At 37.3% G+C, this 22,830-nt stretch overlaps 1 protein-coding gene across 2 annotated transcripts in view; it reads left to right on the top strand.

Moving 5' to 3' along the window:
* The window catches only part of LOC140485667 (TBC1 domain family member 14-like), a 74,695-nt gene extending 57,759 nt beyond the window's left edge, over window positions 1-16,936 (top strand). For both annotated transcript variants that reach the window (XM_072584065.1, XM_072584066.1), the window contains 5 exons: window positions 1,595-1,666; window positions 5,930-6,058; window positions 7,758-7,867; window positions 9,628-9,886; window positions 13,008-16,936. In XM_072584065.1, the coding sequence (XP_072440166.1) occupies window positions 1,595-1,666; window positions 5,930-6,058; window positions 7,758-7,867; window positions 9,628-9,886; window positions 13,008-13,073 (636 nt within the window). In that variant the 3' untranslated portion in view covers window positions 13,074-16,936. The remainder of the gene's footprint in view (window positions 1-1,594; window positions 1,667-5,929; window positions 6,059-7,757; window positions 7,868-9,627; window positions 9,887-13,007) is intronic.
* The last annotated feature ends 5,894 nt before the right edge of the window (window positions 16,937-22,830 follow it).

The raw sequence follows: 22,830 nt of genomic DNA on the forward strand, positions 1-22,830 counted from the left end.
CACTACAGCTTTCATCCCTAAATTTTGTGGTCCTGATTATTAATAATGAGGCAGACTTCAATGAAGCCATTCTCCGTCTGATCACAATACTCCTAATTTGTAGCTTTGGAATTCCTTTTCAACCAACAACATCTTGTTCAAGATATGACTGTTTCTGAGAAAATGTCTCTTTTACATCTCCAGGTTATTCCCACTGCTTTTTGGGTTTTAGATCTCTTTTAACCAGCTTTTATTGTATCTTCAAGAGCTTCAATCTCCTTTTCTGCCACACAGAAAAAACTGACCCTTCCTGAGAGTGATTTGCTACTTGTGCAAGAATTCATTATATTTCTTTTTGTTTCTCTGTCTATGTTTTCTGTGTGTCTGCCTCTGGGTCATTACTTTCAACTTCATCTGCTTTGCAGCTCTCATTTACAGTCTGGTGACACTTAATTTCCTTCCTGTTAGTGATGCTTCCAGGTCATAGATTGTTCAGTGAAATGGGCACTTATTTCTTATTATGCTAGGATAGTACTATTAATCCTTTTACAATTGATTCAAATGGTTAAAGTTTATTTACAAATACCATATATACTAGTGTAAAAGTCAAATTTTGTAGACATTTGTTAGGGTTAAATTAATGGGGTCGACTATTACATGGATACTACTATTGAGGGTCTGAAATTCATGCACAGCGAATTACGGTAATACAATGAATGCTACAGGGGAGCTGAGCTCAGCTGAGCTGCAGACAAAGGGAGATTGTCACCTGACTCTGACCTGATGCATCTTAAACATTTGCACCAAATTCTTCCATTTCCCTCCGTTTTCTCTTGTCTACTGTTGTTTTAGTTTTTCAATCTAAAGTTTTTAGTTTTTATTTCAGATTGGAAAATGTTACCAAAGTTTTGACTCTCATACAGTTTCACCAGTCATTGTAACTGTGAGAAATTGTCAACAGTTACATGGTAATTATAGTGAAATAAATGCATATAGGCCTATCTTGTGTTGGAAATGGTGTGGTAAACTTTCTATCATGCTGATTATACTAATTGTAGTGCTTGTTAGATAATGAACTTGAGAAATCCGTAGCCTAACATTGGTGTGAATTGTACATCAAAACATATAATAGGACCAAACAAAATTCATTTCCTTATCATAACATTTATGTACAGGATAACACCTTGACTCTCAAATGTTGATCTATTATCTGTGAAGAACTAGGGCTGATTTTTGAGATATATGCAAAATTCCAGATTTTTGGTCACAAATAGAGGATTAGCTTTTACTCAAGTATATATGGTATTCTTATAAACAATAGGATTCTGCAGACATTTTAACAAAATAACAAATTTTCCTTGACTCTTTCTGTGTCATTTCAATGGTTGTCATTTTGTATTCAAATTAGAAGCATGATGAATACTTTTGTAGAGTCTATTGCTGCTTGAAAGCAGATTCTGGTTTTTAAAATAGTATATTTTGGAAACTTCATAGCAGTTTGAAGTTAGTCCTGTCACAGCAGGGTTTATTCACTGTTACATTTGTATTATCATTTTCTGAGTATTGAGTTTAAAATTTGCACTAGCGTAAAACTGATAATTCCTTATTTTCACAGGGAGGTCCTTATTATGATATACTGCACAGCATTCTAGGTGCATATACCTGTTACAGACCTGATGTAGGATATGTAAGTTTTTGCATATTTGTCATGTTTCCAGCTCTTTCCTACTTCCTTCAATTTTTAAGACATGACTTAAAACCTACCTCTTACCAAATATTTTAACTCCCTTCAGCGTTAAGTTTTGTTTGATGATGATAACAAGCTGAAAATGTGTTGCTGGAAAAGCGCAGCAGGTCAGGCAGCATCCAAGGAACAGGAGGATCGACATTTCGGGCATAAGCCCTTCTTCATTCCTGAAGAAGGGCTTATGCCCGAAACGTCGATCCTCCTGTTCCTTGGATGCTGCCTGACCTGCGCTTTTCCAGCAACATATTTTCAGCTCTGATCTCCAGCATCTGCAGTCCTCACTTTCTCCTCGATGATAACAAGCTGTCAAGTGCATTTGAATAGTTTTGCCAACAACTATATAATTGGAAGTTGAGTTATAAGTAAATGAACTACAATGATTAAGAGATTTCTCCTTATGATTTTAATGAACTTAGAAATATACGCATTAACTCTGGAAGAAGGATGAGAGTGCTTTCACGTGGTAACATCGTTGAATTCCATGTTGAATCAGAGACACTGTAGGACAAGGAGAAATTGAATAAAGAACCAGTCAATCAATGTAATTCATTCATTTGTCCTTGTGACATTGACAGTGCTCTGACTGTAGGGTTACCCAATTGATCTCTCTAATTTGGAAGGATCATGGTAAAGAAATCAGCAGCTAGGAAAATGTGGAGAGAATGGAGTAACAGCATGTTGCTTACATCAGAAAAACTACAAATGCTCAAACTGAAGTAAACCACAGCTGCTGAAAATTCACAAAGACTTGTTGATGAGACAAAGCATCAATTAATTCAAAGTTTGGGAGAAGATTTGTAGCTTGGGTGCTCGTTGTTGTGGTTCTGTTCGCCGAGCTGGAAATTTGTGTTGCAGACATTCCATCCCCTGTCTAGGTGACATCCTCAGTGCTTGGGAGCCTCCCGTGAAACGCTTCTGTGATGTTTCCTCCGGCATTTATAGTGGTTTGAATCTGCAGCTTCCGGTTGTCAGTTCCAGCTGTTCGCTGCAATGACTGGTATATTGGGTCCAGGTCGATGTGCTTATTGATTGGATCTGTGGATGAGTGCCATGCCTCTAGGAATTCCTTGGCTGTTCTCTGTTTGGCTTGTCCTAGTGTTGTCCCAGTCGAACTCCTGTTGCTTGTCATCTGAGTGTGTGGCTACTAAGGATAGCTGGGCGTGTCGTTTCGTGGCTAGTTGGTGTTCGTGGATACGGATCGTTAGCTGTCTTCCTGTTTGTCTTACATAGTGTTTTGTGCAGTCCTTGCATGGTATTTTGTACACTACATTGGTTTTGCTCATGCTGGGTATCGGGTCCTTCGTCCTGTGAGTTGTTGTCTGAGAGTAGCTGTTCGTTTGTGTGCTACCACTACCAGGGACACCATCACACAAACTGGCTAAAGAACTACAGCAGAAACTGAAACACCTGATCAGCGGATCCAGACGTTCTATACAATCAACACAGGAATTCTTGGACATCATCAGAAATATACACCTAGACAAGGAAGAAACTATGGTCTCATTCGATGTAACGGCACTGTTCACCTCTATCGACAAAACCCTAGCCAAAGAAACAATAGCCAACCTGCTGGACATGCAGAACAGACAACAGGATGTTGAACCTTTCAACAAAGACTGCATACTCAAACTACTGGATTTGTGCCTCATAACACACTTCACATTCAACAACCAAATATATATGAACAAATCAATGGCACACCCATGGGCTCAGCCATCTCTGGACTCCTAGCAGAAGTGGTAATGCAAAGGTTAGAGCAAACAGTCTTACTGCAAATTCAACCCAAACTCTGGGTCAGATATGTAGATGATACCTTTGTAATCATTAAAAACACAGAAATAGAGAGCACACACTGGATCATCAACACCACACTCGCAGGAATCCGATTCACGAGAGAGGAAGAAAAGGACAACCAACTCCCATTCCTAGACGTGATGGTACAGAGAACACCGTACGGAGAATTCACCACAAAGGTATACAGGAAAGCCACACACACAGACCAAGTCCTAAACTACGAAAGCAACCACACCAACACACACAAAAGAAGTTGCATCAAAACACTATTCAAAAGGGCCACAACACACTGCAGTACACCAGAACTGCAAAAAGAGGAAGAAGAACACCTATACAATGTATCGCCAAAAACGGATACCCGTGCAACTTCATCAACAGATGCCTAAGGGAAAGACAACAGAATGAGGACATGCCACAACCCAAAGGACTAGCCACACTACCATACATCAAAAACATTTCTGAACTGACAGCCAGACTACTGCGACCACTAGGACTCATAACAGCACACAAACCAACTGCCACTCTCAGACAACAACTCACCAGGACGAAGGATCCGATACCCAGCATGAGCAAAACCAATGTAGTGTACAAAATCCCATGCAAGGACTACACAAAACACTACATAGGACAAACAGGAAGACCGCTAACGATCCGCATCCATGAACACCAACTAGCCACGAAACGACATGACCAGCTATCCTTAGTAGCCACACACTCAGATGACAAACAACATGAATTTGACTGGGACAACACTACTATTATAGGTCAAGCCAAACAGAGAACAGCCAGGGAATTCCTAGAGGCATGGCACTCATCCACAGATTCAATCAATAAGCACATTGACCTGGACCCAATATACCAGTCATTGCAGCGGACAGCTGGAACTGACAACCGGAAGCTGCAGATTCAAACCACTATAAATGTTAGGTAAGGGGTAGATGTAGATGTAGGGGTATGGGTGGGTTACGCTTCGGCGGGGCGGTGTGGACTTGTTGGGCCGAAGGGCCTGTTTCCACACTGTAAGTAATCTAATCTAAATGCCGGAGGAAACATCACAGAAGCGTTTCACGGGAGGCTCCCAAGCACTGAGGATGTCACCTAGACAGGGGACGAAATGTCTGCAACACAAATTCCCAACTCTCTGAACAGAACCACAACAGCATCAATTAATATTTTGATTATAAAATTTTTCAGAAGTGACAAGACTGGCATGAGAAATCTTGTTTCTCTTGTCAAATTGTACAGTAATGCACTATTTTCCTATGTCCTGCAGTAATGCTTTTAATTGTGCTATAAGTTTTATTCCCCAAGTATATTAGAAACACCAAAATAGCTGTGATTAAATCTTGTCATCTTTAATTGTACTAACCAATGGGTTAAACTTTCAACATTTGAAGTTTATCATCACACATCTGTAGTAACCAATGGGTTAGTACAGGGATGTGATGCTTATCTTCAAATGTTGAAATGTTTCTTGCCATTTGTGCCATAAACCTATCTGAGTGCATATTTCATGACTTTCCTGTGCACTGTAAGCACTCCAGAATGGAGTGAATTGGAGTACTCATTGCGTGTATTTACCTCATTGTTGGGGGTCAGTTAGCTCAGTTGACTTTACAGCTGGTTTTTGATGCAGTGTAATAGCAACAGCTCCGGTTCAATTTCCTCACCAGCTGGAGTTACAATGAAGGTGTCTCCTTCTCAACCTTGCCCCTTGCTTGAGGTGTGGTGACCCTGATGTTAGACACAACACCAGTTACCATTCTCTCTGGAACTATGGTGACTTAACTGTACCATCTCACTGTATAATGTTGCAGTGTAACTTCGAATTAACTCATCTGAAGGCTGCACTTACACTCCTTTGCATCTTGACTAACATTGGTTTCTGGGCCATAATGTTGGCTTATGTGAGAGTTCGTCTTACTCCTTTATTAGCGTAGTCTCACCAAATATTGAATAATTAGATCAAAAATGTGCTTTACCTGCTCTGTAATTTCAGCAGTTCTGCAATATGTGTAAGGAAGGCTCAAGCTGTAATTTTCTGGTGCTGGTAATAGGTGGAGAATATGATGTTTTAATGCTGTATTGTTTTAATAGTTGCCTTTTAGTGTGAAGTTAAAATATAGGACAGTATTCTGAAATATATACATTTGAACTATTAGCATTCAAGTGTAAGGTAACAATAAAAACATTTGCAGTGAGAGTGACCCAAAAATTATTCTCTGAACGGGGTGCTAACGAGTTCAGGTTAGTTCTATCTTTGGGTTTTGAGTGCATTTTGTAACTTTGTGTTTAGTTTTGAAATCATCATCTGATTTGGCTGACATCTATAATGTTTGTGGATGAAAGCTATTCAGTTGATTAAATTTTATCCACTTTATATTCACTCTGAATTTTCTCTCTCAAAAGGTGCAGGGAATGTCATTCATTGCAGCTGTGTTAATTCTAAATCTGGATACTGCTGATGCCTTCATTGCCTTTGCTAACTTATTGAACAAACCATGTCAAATGGCATTTTTCCGTGTGGACCATGGCCTTGTGAGTATTTTCATGTCTTAGTTTTGTCATTATGAATATTCCTTGGTGTAGAGGAAAAATTAAATGTTCATGAATTTCCATCGTTTAATGAAATGACAGAACTAGAATTTAAGTAATATTTTGCACAGAGAAGGCAGCTCATCCCCACTTTCTGATGGCCGTGAAATGCTAGCTTTGCCCCTGACATCCTCGACCCATGAACAAAAAACATTTTTTTTTCCTCATTCTCAGCTAGTCTTTTTAAAACTAAGAGTGGGAAAGTAGAGGAAAGGATAACTTCCTCTGTATTTAGTTCTGTTGAGACTTTGTCTGTAATGCAGACTGGTACTGTTGAGCAGAAGTCCTACCTGATCTGCAAACACTAGCAAAGTGAAAGCATTTTTGGTAATATTAGTTTGTATCAGAGAGAAATGATGCAACAGATTAAGAAAACATTTTAGTAGTCACTTGTAAATAGAAATGGGAATATTGCATCGATAATTTTACCACTTGAATTGCTGAATTGCTTGGTATAAAAGAATTTGTTTCAATAATGTAAAGCATTAAAACATCACTTTTTTACGCCATTGTCAAGTTTCTGCTTAATGTACTAAATTGCTTCAAGTAAACCTTGTACCTACTCTAACAGCAGTGACTGAAGGTCAGTTAATTTATCATGTTTGCAGGATTAAACCAAGGCTCCTTCTGGTGTATAAAACTTTTCATTGGGTAAACTTGCTGAAATTCAAGTGATTGTAGCAATTATTTTGAAGCTAAGTGCATTGTGCTGTTGTTTTTCATAAAAATATTAAATATCAAGGCACAGATTGTTGTGAATCTTAATCTATTCTAACAGAAATATCTTGCCTTTTTGCTAATGTTGCACAATTAAGTTTGTTAAAGAACTGCAACTTGAAGCACCTGTGTTTAAATTGGACAGCCATTTGCACTTAACTAAAAGCAACAGTTTTTATCCTTTTGCAATGAGGTTCATTTCAAAGAGACTATTCCAAAAGTATATTAAGTTTATGGGGTCAGAGGGGTGTGAGGAGGAAGAGAGATCTAGCTCTGCTTATTTTACTCCTCCAGAGGGTCAAAGATGGGGTAAAATGAGCAAAAGTCTGGTGACCACATGAGCACTACATACTCTTGAAAGCTGAATTTGCCAAGCTTTTCAAAAAAGTCATGGATGGTTTATTGGATCAAAACGTCTCGCTGAAACTTTATAGATGACAGCAAGTATATTCAAAAAACCTAAATTAATAAAATGCGCATGGGAACTTGCATCAAAATATTAATGGTTAGAAAGTCTGCAGCTTGTTATAATGGTGTTTGCATGTGGCAGACAAATGAGTTTCGTACCAGTGCACTGTTGTTCCTATATAGTGTTTATATGAAAAGAATTTTATTGTTAAGTTCATTTTAAAAGGTACGAAGAGGAGGTACGAGAATGGGTTTGAGAAATATATCAGCCATTGTGAAATAGCAGAGCAGACCCATTGGGCTGAATGGTCTAATTCAACTCTTATGTCTTATGGTCTTAAAAGACTTTAAATAATTATCGTAAGTTTTATAACCACTGCTTCGTAATCTGAAATTGTGAAGTAAAATCGTTGTAAGCTAAGTATTGTTAGTTTTTTTTATTGTAACTAATAGAAAAAAGGACTTGGTTATTTGTTATTGTGTTATATATTGATGCGCACTTTCTCCCCCTCTATAGATGTTGAAATATTTTGCAGCCTTTGAGGTATTCTTTGAGGAAAACCTACCAAGGTTATTTGCACATTTCAAGAGAAACAACCTTACCCCAGATATTTATTTAATTGACTGGTAAGCAATGTTCTACTGTTGTCTATATTTGCGTGGTGTCATGAAGTTTTTGACTTTTAACTAATTTATTAATCCGAGAGCCAGTTATTACTAATATTCTCGCACAGTGTTGGAAGGCGAAGTATAATTGAACATCTTTCCCATTAGTGTATTTCCTCACTGAGAGTGGGAAAAGATAATGGGAAACCTCCATTTTCATAAGCCAAAAAAAAATGTTCTGTAACATTTGTTTATTTAAATCAATGGAAACTCTAGCTCAATATTTAGCACACTTTGATTTTGTTTCCCATCATGGTTGAAATTGCTTGATAACTACAAAGTCAAGATAAAGTGGCATTCAAGAATATCAAATAGCTAGACTAACATACATCAATATGTATTGTGTTGTTCTGTTTTTGTTTTTAGATTTCTCTAATAAATGTTTATATTAATATGGAAGCTACCTGCATCACATGCACTGTTAATGCCTTGTACAATAAGTTGTCTATAGAGCTAACTGATGCTAACCATTTTCTAGCCCCATAAAAGTCCATTCTGAAGCTGCCACTTGTAGCAATAATTGTAGCAAGGAAGTGATTGCCCCTTAGGTAACAATCTATAGGCTGTGTTGATTTTATCCAAACTCTGGTCTTCACACAGTTTCAATGAACTCTTCATATTTTAATGATATTCTGGGTACAAATGCTTACAACTCTAAGTGAAATTTTCTGTTTTTTGTGGAACAGAAGTTCTTATTACTTCTAGTATCCATCATGTGTTACAAGCAAACCCCATGAACACCAATATACATGATATAAATGAGCAAGGAGATTTATATTTGCTATACTATAATTATATTGTTTGGCTGATAGTTGTACTACAAATTCACGGAGGGAAGGATGTAATTACAGTATGACATTTTCTGCAGGCACTTTCTGGTCTAAATATGGACGTTAACAGTTTTTACGGAAAAGATTAATGTATGGTACACAGAAATGTAACACTAATAGCACAAGCAGATTGCTTCACACATTTGTATTCTGTACTGTTATGAAACATTGGTAATATGCTTATTATTAATTTATCATAGATTTATAAAGATTACAAGGTGAAGTGTCAGGTATTGCCCAGGGCAAATGCTAGTCTTTCCTAGCTAGGGAGTCCTGGTAAAATGAAAGATGCATGTTTGTATTTCAGATTTTAAAATAAAACAAAGCTGTATTTCTTTAAAGTATATGGCTTTGCTTATAACTTGTATAAATAGGTCCATTAAACTTACAAGGAGCTGAAATTCCCCCCTGTTCAAGTTTGGTCCTTCAGTTGGAATAGGGCTTCCTCCCATTAGAGTTTTGTATTTACAAGAAATATTTTTAAACTACCATGAATTTACTACATGCTGCGTGTCTGAAATGAGCTGCCAGAGGATGTAGTGGAGGTGGATACAGTTACACCATTTACAAGGCATTTGGATTGGCATATGGATAGGAAGGGTTTCAAGGGCTACAGGCCAACTGCTGGCAAAGAGGACCAAATCAGTTTAGGATATCTGGTTGGCATGGACAAGCCGGAACGAGAGGTCTGTTTCCAAGCTCTGTAATCCTGACTCTAAATAGCAAGATCCCCATCTGGATTGACTTGAACAATATGTTTTTAATAGTAAAGTCATTTTCTATAGATCTTGGTTGTCAGGTGTTTGTTATTTTTGAAGTAAATATATTTCATTGCTATTGTAATTCTTCAGTTATACTCAAGGCACAATGGTTGCGTTTAATTCCCTTCAGGATCTTTACTCTGTACAGTAAATCTTTCCCTCTGGACCTTGCATGCCGTGTCTGGGATGTGTTCTGCCGTGATGGAGAGGAGTTTCTCTTTAGAACTGCTTTGGGAATCCTAAAATTATATGAGGATGTTTTGACCCAGTTGGATTTTATCCACATGGCACAATTTCTGACCAAACTTCCTGAAGACATGTCATCGGAGGACCTTTTTGGAGCCATTGGAGCCATTAATTTGCAGAGTAGAAATAAAAAGTGGGCTCAGGTAAGAATGGCATAAATCTCTTATGGGAGAAAGGTACTGCAGTGTATTGATTTTGTTCAATATTTAAATTTTTGCAAAAAATCAAAGCTAATTGTGATTAACTTCCATCAGTCAAATTTATGATTTAAATTGTAGAACTGGGCTGAATTTTATTGTGGTTTTTGGAACATATGCAGCTGACTTGACAATTTTGCTTGTCGATCCATCCCCGGGCCAGCCTGCTTGTAATTTCTACTGTCGATCAGAGATATTTCCGACACTAGCTTGTTCCAGTATTTATCTCATTAATCTGTGAATGTAAACCATGGAGATCTCTGTTCTGTGATGTGAATTTTCCCACTTGTAAAAAATGTAACACACTACAACCAGTTAAGTCCCTGAGACAGGTATCCCATCGAGTACTTATCCTTCCAGCAGAAAATGTGTTCTTGAACCACTGTTATTTTGTTGCTATGATGTGGAGGAGCTGGTGTTGGACTGAGGTGGACCAAGTTAAAAATCACACAATACCAGGTTATAGTCCAACAGTTTTTAGAGTGATGCTCTTTCATCAGGTAGGTATCTTTCAAATCACTTCTGGAAACCAAATATATTTCATCTGGTTCCTCTACTACCATCCTTGTTGCATCCTCAATAATTCAATAATTTCTAATGATTTTATCAGACGACATTTCTCCTGATGTGAATCATGTTGATTTGTTTCAATTATGTCATGCTGTTCTAAATATGGATTTCCGACTAATTGTCCTGTAGTTCTTGTTTTCTATATTTAACCTTTCTTGAATACCGATGTTACATTTACCAGTTTCCAAACACCTGTGATCATTCCAGAATCTAGGGAATTTTGGAAAATCATTGTCAGTACAACCACTATTTCTGTAGCCATCTCTTCTATAACTCTACGATGTAGGCCATCGTGTCCTGGGGATTTCAGATTTTAGTCCCTTGATTTTCTCCAGTACTTTTTCTTTCCTGGTGTTAGTTACTTCCAATTCCTCACTCTTATCAATCCCTGTTTTATACTTTATTTCTTGTATAAATGTTGGCGTTGTGAATACAGGCCGAAAATATTTATTCATGTATCTGCTAATTCTTGCCTCTAATTCCAAAAGATCAACATTAGCTACTTTCTTCCTTTTTGGATGCTTGTAAAAGCGTTACCTTAACAGTTTTATTATCATATTCTTGGCTAGTTTAGTTTCATTCTACTTTCTTCCTTTCTATTAAATTTTTAATAACCTTTTGCAGAATTTCAGCACATCTCAGTACTCAAACTTACCACAATTTGAAACATTGTAAGCTGCTCCTTCTAATCTATACTTAGGTTCAACATTTTGAATTTTTAAAAATGTTTCCTGCTATATATTACTGACATTCCTATATTTTCCATTCAGCTGTAGGCAGTTGTAATTTCCTATCTCTCTTATTGGCATTAAGTTGAAGATTTTTAATATTGTATGAAGTATGTTGTTTACAAACAACAAATTCAGTTGTTTTGTGATTCATATTTCCTTGTAAATCTTTTACTAACACATTACTGATTAATCCTGCCTCATTACATACCATTAGATGGAAAATTGTTGTAATGCTAGTTGGTTCCACAGTACCTTGCTCTCGGACACAATTCCAATACTATTCTATAAATTCGTCTTCCAACTCACCTTTGCCAATTTATTTAGTATAGTCTACATGATGATTCAGCTCATCAATGGGACTGTTGTATTGCCTTTGTCATAACCTTCAATAATTTCTTGTTTTTAGGTTTTGCCCAATGGTATAATTAATATCAAGTAACTTATAAACTACTGTAAGCATTTGGTTGATGATGCTTGCTATTTTATTCTTCCAAATATTTGTGGCAAAAATCCTTCATCATTATTGTCCTTTCACATTATGTCCTTACGTCATCCCTTATTGTCAGGACTACCATTTCTGCTTGTCTTTTCAAAATGTTCTGTACCCTGGAACGTTTCTTGTGTATCTTGGTAACCTTATTGCCATGTTTTTGGCAGTGAAGCTGGGCTTCTTTATTTGTGCCATTAGTTTATCAACTTTATTTCAAATGCTCTGCACGTTCACGTGAAGTGACTTTTTTTATACTATCATTCCCTGCATAAACGTTACTCTGTTACTTTTAAACTCTGCCCTTTCTATCCAACTCAGCTTGTCTTTGCTCATATCAATATACTTTTCTATTGCATCAACATTTTTCTTTGGATATCTAGATCTCTAATCACCTGAGCCTTCCTCTCCATCCATTAGTTTGAAACAATATTCCTCTATCCTGGCCCTATTTATTGATGCACTAATGTCTGTACACCTGTGTCTTATGGACACTCACTGGTCACCATGTCTGCGGTCTTTGCTTGTTCTTGGTCTTTAATTTGCCAAATTTCCCCATATGATGTGAGCCTTCCATGTCCACCATTCAGTTTAAAACCGTCTCCACAGCTTTGTAATGATTGATCAAGACACTGGTTGCAGTGGTGTTTTGCTGAAATCTGACCTGACCATTCCATACTCTCAGTTTCCTCCATATTGGTGCCAATAGCCCATGGATGAAAATACATTTCTCTCCACCAGCCACATCATTCCTGGAGTCTTGTATTATAACTTCTGACCTTAATGTTCCCAAGGCCAGTTTGCGTGTAACTCAGGTAGTATTCCAGAGGTTAGATGTTTCCTTTTGTGATTCTGGTATTTATTTCAGATCCTAGTTGCTAAGACTCCCTTGAGACTCTCCTCCTTGGCCCTACCTATGTTGTTAATACTCTGGTGAACCTTGCCAACTGGATTCTTCTCCTCCATTGCCATGTTCTTCTCCTCTACTTTCCCCTCCAGCCCAGAGGAGAGATCATGGATTCTTGTACTGGGTAGGCAGTACAGCCTTTGGGACTTGCTACATGTTGTAGAGAATAGCAAGTATCCAAATCTCTGCCATCCCTTAGTACAGCTGCATACCGTTTTACTATTCCCAGTTGATTGGCTGTCTGCACCACATGGTGTGCTCAGTTTTCTATCTGAAGCAACCCCATTTATCAAGATTTAACTCCAAGTAATAATCTAAAATGTTGCAGTGGTTTCAGGATTCTTTAATTTTCAAAACATTTTTCACACTCAGGTATTATCAGCACTGCAGAAAGATACAAAGGAAGTGGATAAAGGAAGCCCAGCCCTGAAACGATGATTGGCATCATGGTGCGTTTGGTGTTATATTCAAAGCAGATCAGATTTTGTGAATTGCAGAATTGGGGTTCTTACTGTCTTTATGATTATGCTCAAGTTACCTGATACATGGAGGTTAGCCTTAAAAGAATATATGTGTATAATTGAAATCATGGATGTAACTTTCAGAATTTTGAATAGCTGCACCCAGTGTATCATATGACTTTTAGTTGAACAATTTTAAATTTCATAGTGCAACAGAAGTACTAAATTTGGTTGCTTTTGATCAACTTTTGCATAAAGCATTTTATTTTCATACCACTGCCTGTGAGTCATAAATCTGATCAGGATGTGATCTAACAAATGCATGGGTCCAATCTCTCATAACATGTAATGGAATGGAGTCATAAATTTGATAGCATGGTTTCCCTTTCATTTTAGCTGCTCTTATTTCACACAGCATCTTAGTAATGTTGAACTTAGACCACAAATCCATGTTTCCAATTATTTTATAGGGTTTTGTAGTTGGAAGCATCAGACTTCCGCTCCATTTCAAAGATGTTGGTACTTCATCTTCCCACTTTTTTAATACTAGTTTTTTAAATGGGTACCTGCATTCCTAATCATTTTACACAAACCTTGTCTCACTTTGAGTTCAAGAAGGTGGCTAACTGTGGCTGTATCATTGCTGTTTATCATACCACTGAATCTTTTCGTTGGAATGCAATTGTCATTTCACTGCTTAGACAAATAAGTATCAGCGTAATGTTAAACATATTGAATAATGTACAAAAATGTGACTTCAGGAGCAGTGTTTCTTTTTGCACGCTACACACACTAATAGTTTCTCCACCAGCCATTGTTATAAAACTTACATATTCATTTGTGACCATTGCTACAATCACTTACTGTATCCATTGCAATTAGTAAAAGAGAAATTAGCTTCCACGTGTAATTGAGTTTAATGTTATTTCATGGTACAGTGAGATGCCTTTGGTGCTTGTGCAATCAAATGTGTGGCGAACTGCTTGTCAATATCCAACTCAAGGCTGGGTTTTGTGATCAAACAATAAGTGTCTTGATGTATACCACAATGTTAAAAAGGGGAGTTAATTAGCAGGGTTTTTTAACAGCTGTTCAAAACAGTTAGAAACAGTCTCATTTATCATTACTAAATTGTACCAGTAGCTTGATATTATCCTTTTAATATATTGAAAGTATGAATGTGGAAAAAAACAGTTGGATTCTGGTTCCCATCATAAATCATTCACTTGGTTCTAGTGACTTTATGAAAAAGACAGATTTGTCTAACCCATAATGACCAATAGTAGTCTGGTCTGATCCTCAGACTGTCCATAGCAACTTACCTCCTATTTGGGATTAGAAATTCATACCAAGTCCCAGTTCCTAATTGCTATACATGATTTCCATTGAAGGTCCACATATATGAACATCTGGTAGAAATAAAATGGTTGGTCTCTAAGGCAACACAGTACCTGTGATGCAATTTAGTTGACACCTTCGAGAGATGAGGAGCTGAAAGCCTTGAGGAAAACACTGACTGCAGTTTGGCATTCCAAGCATGTTCCTAACTTAGCTACTCATTCAGTTCATTATATCACTGAATTAAATTATCACTTTGTAATTGTTAGCTGTTGGAAATGTATTATAATTTGAAGTAGCAAACGCCATGAATACGATAATTTTCAAAATGTATGCGCATTAGTATTTCTGATCATTTCTGCATGAAGTGATCAGTCCGTCCGTGGCTTTTGTCTGTTCTTCTGAAGGTAACTTGTTTGAGTAGATTTATGGTAGCACAGCCATGTGGCTCAAGTGCAGTTTGAGCTTAAACAGTGACTGATGGTAAGCATTTTGAACACCGTATCATAATTGCTGTTCACCCTGCTCCCTCTCAACAGGTACATTCCAGCAGAAATAATTTAATATTGACAATGACCATTGACCATTGTTTTCTCTCATCAGCTATGAGATATGAATTCTGTATCGAATTGTAGTAGCCCACCATCTGTAAGTTGCAAACAGCTGACTTGCAGAAAGGAATGAAAGTAGAACCTGCAACCTTTAATGTCTGTTTAGCATAAACAAACACCAAGGTACCTCTGATAGTTTTGACATGCGAAGTTAACCAGCCCAGTTCTGAAGTGAAATCTAATTGCTTTTTTTTTTGTTATTGAGATTTGTTACGATACATGTTGGGATGAGTTACTGAATTAACAGGAATGTGTAACTTGTTCATCAGGACAGTCGCTGACCAACAAAATGCCCAGTAACATTGAGTGTGAGCTAACACCAAAAGTTTAAAACGGCAACATTTAGTTGCATCACTGGACTTGTGTTCCATGCTGTCAGGTTAATATATTTGCAGTTATCAGGTCAACTTCTGCTAAAATGCTTCCAAATTATTGCATTCTCAATTAACCTCAAACACTGCTTATATTTCACCTTAAAAATGCTTTATAGTCAATATGCAATCAAGGATGTGTATGTGTTTAAACTTAACATCATTATTTGCATCTCTAAAGATAAGGAAACTCTGGTTTATGAACAGAAAGATGTGATGACCTCGGAGTCTCAATGTCATTTTAGTTGTTGTACATGTGACCTAAGATTTCCTTTTGAGGAATGTAGATGTCACTATCAACTGTTTTACATTTTATGTGATTATTATGCAAACTACTCAGTGAATTCATGTGTATCAGAACTTTAATCAGCAGAGATGAGGCAGCACTAAATCATTCCCAAATTGAAAAAAGAAAATCCAAAACTGATCCTATACTTGAAAACTCTGCTTGTAACCAAATACAGCAAGAGATTATATGTTTTGCAGATTTAAAACGTAACTGAAACAAAATGTATGTGACATTACCCAAAATAAATCATATTCCTGTATTATTGAGTAATGTGCAAAATCAGCTAGGTCAAAGTTAATTATTTATCTGGATTAAAAGTTATTTGAAAAATTGAAGATACAGTGTTGCAAACAGTACCGTTATCCCCATAGAAAAGGTAACAGTGAGCTATAAACTTAGCCACTACTTTCCCACTGACTGCAGTAAGAGATTTGAATGGAATGATATTGAAAGCCAGTTAGCAGAAGGTAACTTATTTGCACTTGTGTAGTATGTTACAGAGTTTGTCTAACTTGTTAAGCTAATTTTTTCAGTTTTTGTGCATAGATGTGAGTCATCACATAAATGAAGATTTATTGTAGTAGTATGAAGAGTTAAATGCTGCAATAAGTAAATATTTGCACAGTTTCTTTTTGAGAGAATTTATCATGAAATATCCCTCATTTGGGGTGCTATTGAGAATAACATTTTCTTTAATTTGATTAGATTTGAGGTACTTAATGACAAAACAATGCAATTGTGATGTGTATATAAATCTATAAATCTCAATCAAATTAATTGTTTCAAGTTGTACAGATTGAAATGTTTAAAGTCTACGTTTGTTCATATGTTTTGGATGACCATGCACAGTACTTTTTCTTTTTCCCAGCAGTGTGATTTATTTCTTACACTTTTGTTTGGGATGGGTGACACTCCTGATTTTTGGATTTTGTCGTTTCTGCAATTTTAACACTGGAAGTGATTTTCACACATTTTAACTGCTTTAATTGTATAATCACTGGAATGTAATTGACATTGTTTCAACTTTATGAACTAATATTTAAAAAGGCACACCTGCCATTTTTAATAATGGTACATACCCTATTATTCTTTGTTTGTAAATTGAGACTGGAGAGTGTTTGTTCAGCCAATTGTGAAATAAGCTAAAGTAATTACAGAATATAAAGTTTTCCTTCAAATGTAAATAAGATGTTTTCCACAAGATCTCTAAATAAAGACATAGTGAAATGCTTGACATTGTACGTTTTTGATCTGATTTGGCAGCTCCATGACTGTGACTACATTTTCATATTATCAAGTTGAGATACTGTTCAGAAAGGAGCTCATCAATATGCCCATATCCATAACATCAGGGCAGAACTTGACTTTTAAATATCGAATCAAATATCATGACACTGCCTTCAGCAAGGTTTTGGAAGCTTGAACTTAAAACATCACCATATGACTGGCCAAATGCAGCATAACATTCTTTTCAGTCTCCTGCTATATCGTCTACTTGAATTTTCATAGCATTACTTTACCTTTTCTGTTTAAAATATTGCTGCACTGAAGTAAATGTTAAAATTGCAGTGTAAAAGTCTGAAGCTTAGTTTTAATTAAATGCCTGTCTGGTGATAAAATTCCTTGTCATATTCTACAATGGAATTCAGTTTCCTTGGTCTGAGGGCAAATTAATCATTACAAAAAGCATTCGAGTGGAAGTCATTGAAAAATCAATTTGCCCATTTTCTCTTCTGTCTTTCCACAGCACGTTACAATGATTGTAGATTCATCGTTTGATTTTTCTTTACCTTTTAAGTCTCTCATCTTCTCAAAGCATAATGTAGATAACTGGATAGAATTTGGCATCTGACCTTAACTATTCAGAAGAGAATTTTCAGAGTGAATATATGACAGCTGGTCTGCCTTATTACTTTAGGGAAAACCTCAAATTAAACTATACCTCTTAAGTTTTCACTTTTACTACAATATTAAAACAATATTAATTTATAATAAAACAGTATAAAATTTACTACAATTTTAAGTATCTTTTTTAAAATCAAGCTGCAAGAAGCTAATTTAATTTCTGCCTATATCAGCTCAACCCGGGAGCTTCACTTCATTGTTTCTATTTGCAGGACAAACCCCAGCCACCTTCAGTGATCCAATGTCACTGTGATTCAAAGATGGTAGTTAAATTACAAATGAGAATTCTGCCTTTGGCCTATTATTGTCAGCCCGGTGTTTCAAGCCAGGATGTACATTTTGCTGTGACTTACTGATATTTCAGTGCAATACTAGGTGGTGTCATTCCCTGGATGCACTTTCATTTTCATGAGACACTAAACCAAGGCTTTATCTGCCCATTTATAACATTGATGGATTAAAGAATGAAAGGTGAAGGCGACTTTATCCTTAACCAACATTTATTCCTCAACAAACATCACTGAGAAACAGAATAATCTAGTCGTGTGTCTAACTGCTGTGTGGAAGGTGCTGCTCAACATTAGCCACTTTATGTTTACTTGTCTTTGATATAGTCATTTATATTTAGTAATTAAGTGGCAAGGTTTGTAGCTCAGGTTGAGGTTTAGTGTGTAGGTTTGCTCCTGAGCTGTAGGTTTGATATCCAGATGTTTCATTACCTTGCTAGGTAACATCATCAGTGGTGACTTCCAAGTGAAGCGAACAGGAAATGACATCACCACAAACCCTAGGAACCCCATCCAGGACAAACATATAAATAGAAAGCAGGAGACAACAGCTTCACTTCACTTGGAGGTCGTCACTGATGATGTTACCTAGCCAGGTAATGAAACGTCTGGATATCAAACCGACAGCTCAGCGAGCAAACCTACACCCTATATTAAGTGGCCTTGCAGCACTGCAGTTCTGGGTACATGCATGTACCTATGCTCATATTTTTGCTTAGAGGAGGAGAAAGGATGTATAGTGGGTGAGATTCCAGCACAGTGACTATTTTCACTTGTCACTAACCTCATTCTTTTCTGGACAAAATAGAACTTAATTGGTCTTCAGTTCAGTGGAAATTTTGTTCAGTTGTCACATAATTTTGCACAATCCTAAGCCACAGAAAGAAGCTATTTGGTCAATTCAGTTTTCTGACTTTTTTGAATAGCTATCCAGTTTGTCCAACTACCCTGCGCTTACCTCATGACCCAACAAATTATTTCTCGTATCTCAAATTCCCTTTCTGAACATTCCTTTTAATGCTTTCAATATGATTCCAAGTCATGTGTTTTGTACATTTTGTTTTCATTTCAGGTAACACTAAGAAGTGATGTGATTTTTTTTTAAATTGCACAATAACTCAGTTCTCCTGTAAAGTTTGAATACAGTTGCCAAGTTGTGTGCTGGTCATATGCTCGATTCAGTCACCTGAGTACATTGTGGTAACATGGCTACAATTGTTTCTGATGTATTTTATCTAAAAGTTGGCTGTTTGAATGACGTGACAACCCAAATGACATGATGTGACAACCTACTTTACACTACCAAAGAATTGTACAGTGCATGTTCGAGCTGTGGCAAGAATCTGCCAGCATCTGGACCAGATTGAGACATGACATGAGTTTTGCTAGTCAAGGTGCAGATTAAGCTATTTAACATCTGTGACCCTTTGACATTTGGCAACCTTTCGAGCCTTGTAGAACCAGAAGGTTACATGCTATCCAATTTGGAGAATTTGGTCGATCTAAAATCTATTTCAAATGCAAGGATGTCTTTTTGTAAGTTTTGTCGCTTTTCACTCTTGACCATTCATTGTTAATGAAAGCCATCAAATTCTATCAAACCTTAACCACCCATTCCATCATGTTTACTTTGAGTTTCGGAGCACCCTCAAGGTATTGGCCATGGTTCAATCAGTAGTTCCATTATCCTGTACTGGTGTAAGGACAGGCATAGAAGTGGCATGTTGAAGCCTGGCAGCTCTGAAAACACACTACAAATTTGTTTCTAATCACACATGCCTTCTCTTACCTCATTCTTGGTTCAGATAGAAATTCCCTTTCTTGCCAACACTATCACTTTTCTATGCACTCTGGCAACTGTTTGAGGACAATTGCATTTTTATAATACAACTGCCACAGTGTGGACCACCATTGGATGGTAGTCGTTTCAGTACTGGCAGTACTGAAGCATGTGATGGATATCAAGGTATGGATGCAGTTGTAAAACAATCTGCAATGCTCCCTCCTTCACCCCAATGCCTATCAGTTGTATGATTACAATCCACATATAGAGTCGTTGCTCGAGCAGACGATGGATGTGAAGAATGACAGTGGGATCATGCCAGAACAGCTTTCACAAAATCCTTTGTATTGTGTCCATGTATAATTTACCATCTGATAGGACTAACTGTGGTGTACCTGGAGAACTACTGCAGTGGAGGAATAAGCTAGATGAGCAGATTTCAGGCGCAGACAGTTTCTTGATAGTCAGGATGTGATCTTTGATTGAAGGCTTGCTGTCAAAACGTTTAGTCTTTGTCATCAGACTACATGCAAGAGTGCCAAATTCCGAGGGAAGTTTATATTGCATGAGCAAAAGGTATTGATTGTCAGGTCAACTCTGATCAGGGATGACCTGAATGGAAATTGAAGAAAATTTAGGGCCAAAAGAGAGATGAATGGAAACACAAGTTTGTTTATGCCAGTGTCCCCAATGGTTAAAACTGTGAATTTTTTTTCTCCCATTCTTGCCAATACCTGATCTGGTTGTTTCATTGTGAAACCTCACCCAGTGCTGCTAATGAGATTTCTTTGTGACGCAGTTATATTCAGAATTCCCTTGCCAAGCTGAGTTTAAACCAGGAATGAAGTAGTGAAGCAAAGCAACCATTTACAGCTTCTGTTTATATTTTACATTAAATGGCTAAAAATAAGTCAGCAAAAATGCAGCATGTTTCTCAAAAATGAATTCCATTTCTGGAGGAACACATCCCACATAACTTTCACATGCAGGGGCAAGGAACAGCATTTGGAGTTTTTTCCACAGTTTGCATTTAATTTAATTCCAGTGCACGTGGGAGTTCCCCTCTTTTGACTGGACAGAATCAAAGCTTTCATATTTATTACAGAAATCTTGATTTAAGGCATCATTGCTGATCTCTCTTATTTTTCTCTGGGTATCTGTCCCCAGAGTACTAGCTGCAGTGTAACAGTAAACACAATGTGGCACTTGACTGTCAGGTAAACAAGGAGGTTGTGGAGCCGAGCTAGGGGAATAGTAACAGCATGTTTTCCTGTCATGAGAACACAGTTGAAAACTTTGGCCTTGTATCAAGGTGATTGTAATACTCAAAGAAGAATGTTGCAGTTTTGCTCTTTGCCCACTCCCTGCCCTGCCCCTGCCCTCCCCCACACACATGGATGGCACAATTCTTCTATAGATGCATCACAGTACCTGTCCGTTGGATTGGAAACTCTGACACGTTACCTGTAGATTCTGGATTAGTGGTGCTGGAAGAGCACAGCAGTTCAGGCAGCATCGAAGTAGCTTCGAAATTACTTGGATGCTGCCTGAACTGCTGTGCTCTTCCAGCACCACTAATCCAGAATCTGGTTTCCAGCATCTGCAGTCATCGTTTTTACCACGTTACCTGTAGAGGCTGCTCATTGGAGAACTTCATCCACATCCTTTGGATTCCTCATGCAATTGCTATGGTCCCAAACATACTATATTGTAAACTTCCATTTCTTAGACTCTGTTCTACATGGTGAATTTGATTCTCGATCATTTGCATTTTATTACAGATCAAGTTGCATTAGTTTCTTTTTCTAATTCTGTAAACTGAACTGTTGACCAGTTCAAATTTTGCTTTATGTTGTCCCTTTTAATTTTACTCTGTCTCTTCAAATCACGTTCTATTTACTTGGTAGGTTTACATCAGTCTTGCTATCAATGTGTCCCATCGTTTAGGATAAGCATTTTCACACTTGCAATCAGACATTAATAATTCAAACAAAGAGGACTATTAATGTTGGGCTGAAATTTTCATGGGGCTTTTCATTGGGAAATCTGATTTACTATTCAGATTTAAATCATTTCTATAGATATTATAGACTGCAGCATATAAATTGACTATTCTCCACTTTTCAGTGAATAATTGTATGATAAAAGCTTTGCATTTGGGCTCCATTTTGCTGCTCATATACACATTTAGAGTTTGCAAAGATATGCAGGTTAGGTGAATCGGCTCTGGGCAATTGCCTGTAGTGTTCATGGGGTATGTAGGTTAGGTACATTAGTCTGGGGTAAAAACAGGCTAATAGGGTAGGAGAATGGGTTTGAGTGGGTTACTCTGCGGAAGGTCTGTGTGGACTTGTTGGGCTGAAGGGCTTGTTACACTGTAAGGATTCTATGCACCTGTAAGTCAGTGCAGGCGATTGCGTAGGCCATGCTACCAAAAGATATATGGCTTTTAAAACACAAACAGCAGACAAAGTGGGGCATCGAACAAATGGGTCCTCCAGTATCCACACTTATCGTTCACATTTTATACTTTGCCCACCCAACAGCACCACAGTCTGTGGAAAGATGTTTTCAAGTTTCAAGAGTTGACTTGTCCCCCCGTGATCAATGGTAAATATTGATCAGGGTAGTTTGAGAGATTTTCTCTGAGGAACTTAAAACTGGGATGGATGTAGAATTTAGATTTGCGGAGGAAAATCAGGAAGCATTTTTCATAAATTGTAGAAATCTGGGATTCTCTTCCCAAAAAGTCTGTGGGTGCTAGCTGACATTTGGAGATTTGAAGACCGAGATGGCTAGGTTGTTGTTAGATCAGGGAATTGAGGATCTCTGGCTAAGACAAATAGAATTCTGGTGGGCTAATAGGATAAATAAGAGTTTGGTAATTTAATTGGTGGAACAAACGCTAGGAGCTAATCCTGTATCAATGTTGCTATAGAACCTCGGACAAATGAATAAGGACGATACTGCATTGACATGAATGTCTAGATTCTGTACTCGTGAGTAGGCATTGAACCTATAACCGGGGAATTGATACTAGTACAACTGAACCAGGCAGTGTAAACCTTAAGTGTAATGCACTGAGTTATTTGTCGAAGCGTGAATAAACTTTTGATTTTGATTTCCTCTGAGATATATTCCTCAAATGAG

The sequence above is a fragment of the Chiloscyllium punctatum genome, chromosome 14 (genome assembly GCF_047496795.1).
Source record: "Chiloscyllium punctatum isolate Juve2018m chromosome 14, sChiPun1.3, whole genome shotgun sequence".
Taxonomy (NCBI): domain Eukaryota; kingdom Metazoa; phylum Chordata; class Chondrichthyes; order Orectolobiformes; family Hemiscylliidae; genus Chiloscyllium; species Chiloscyllium punctatum.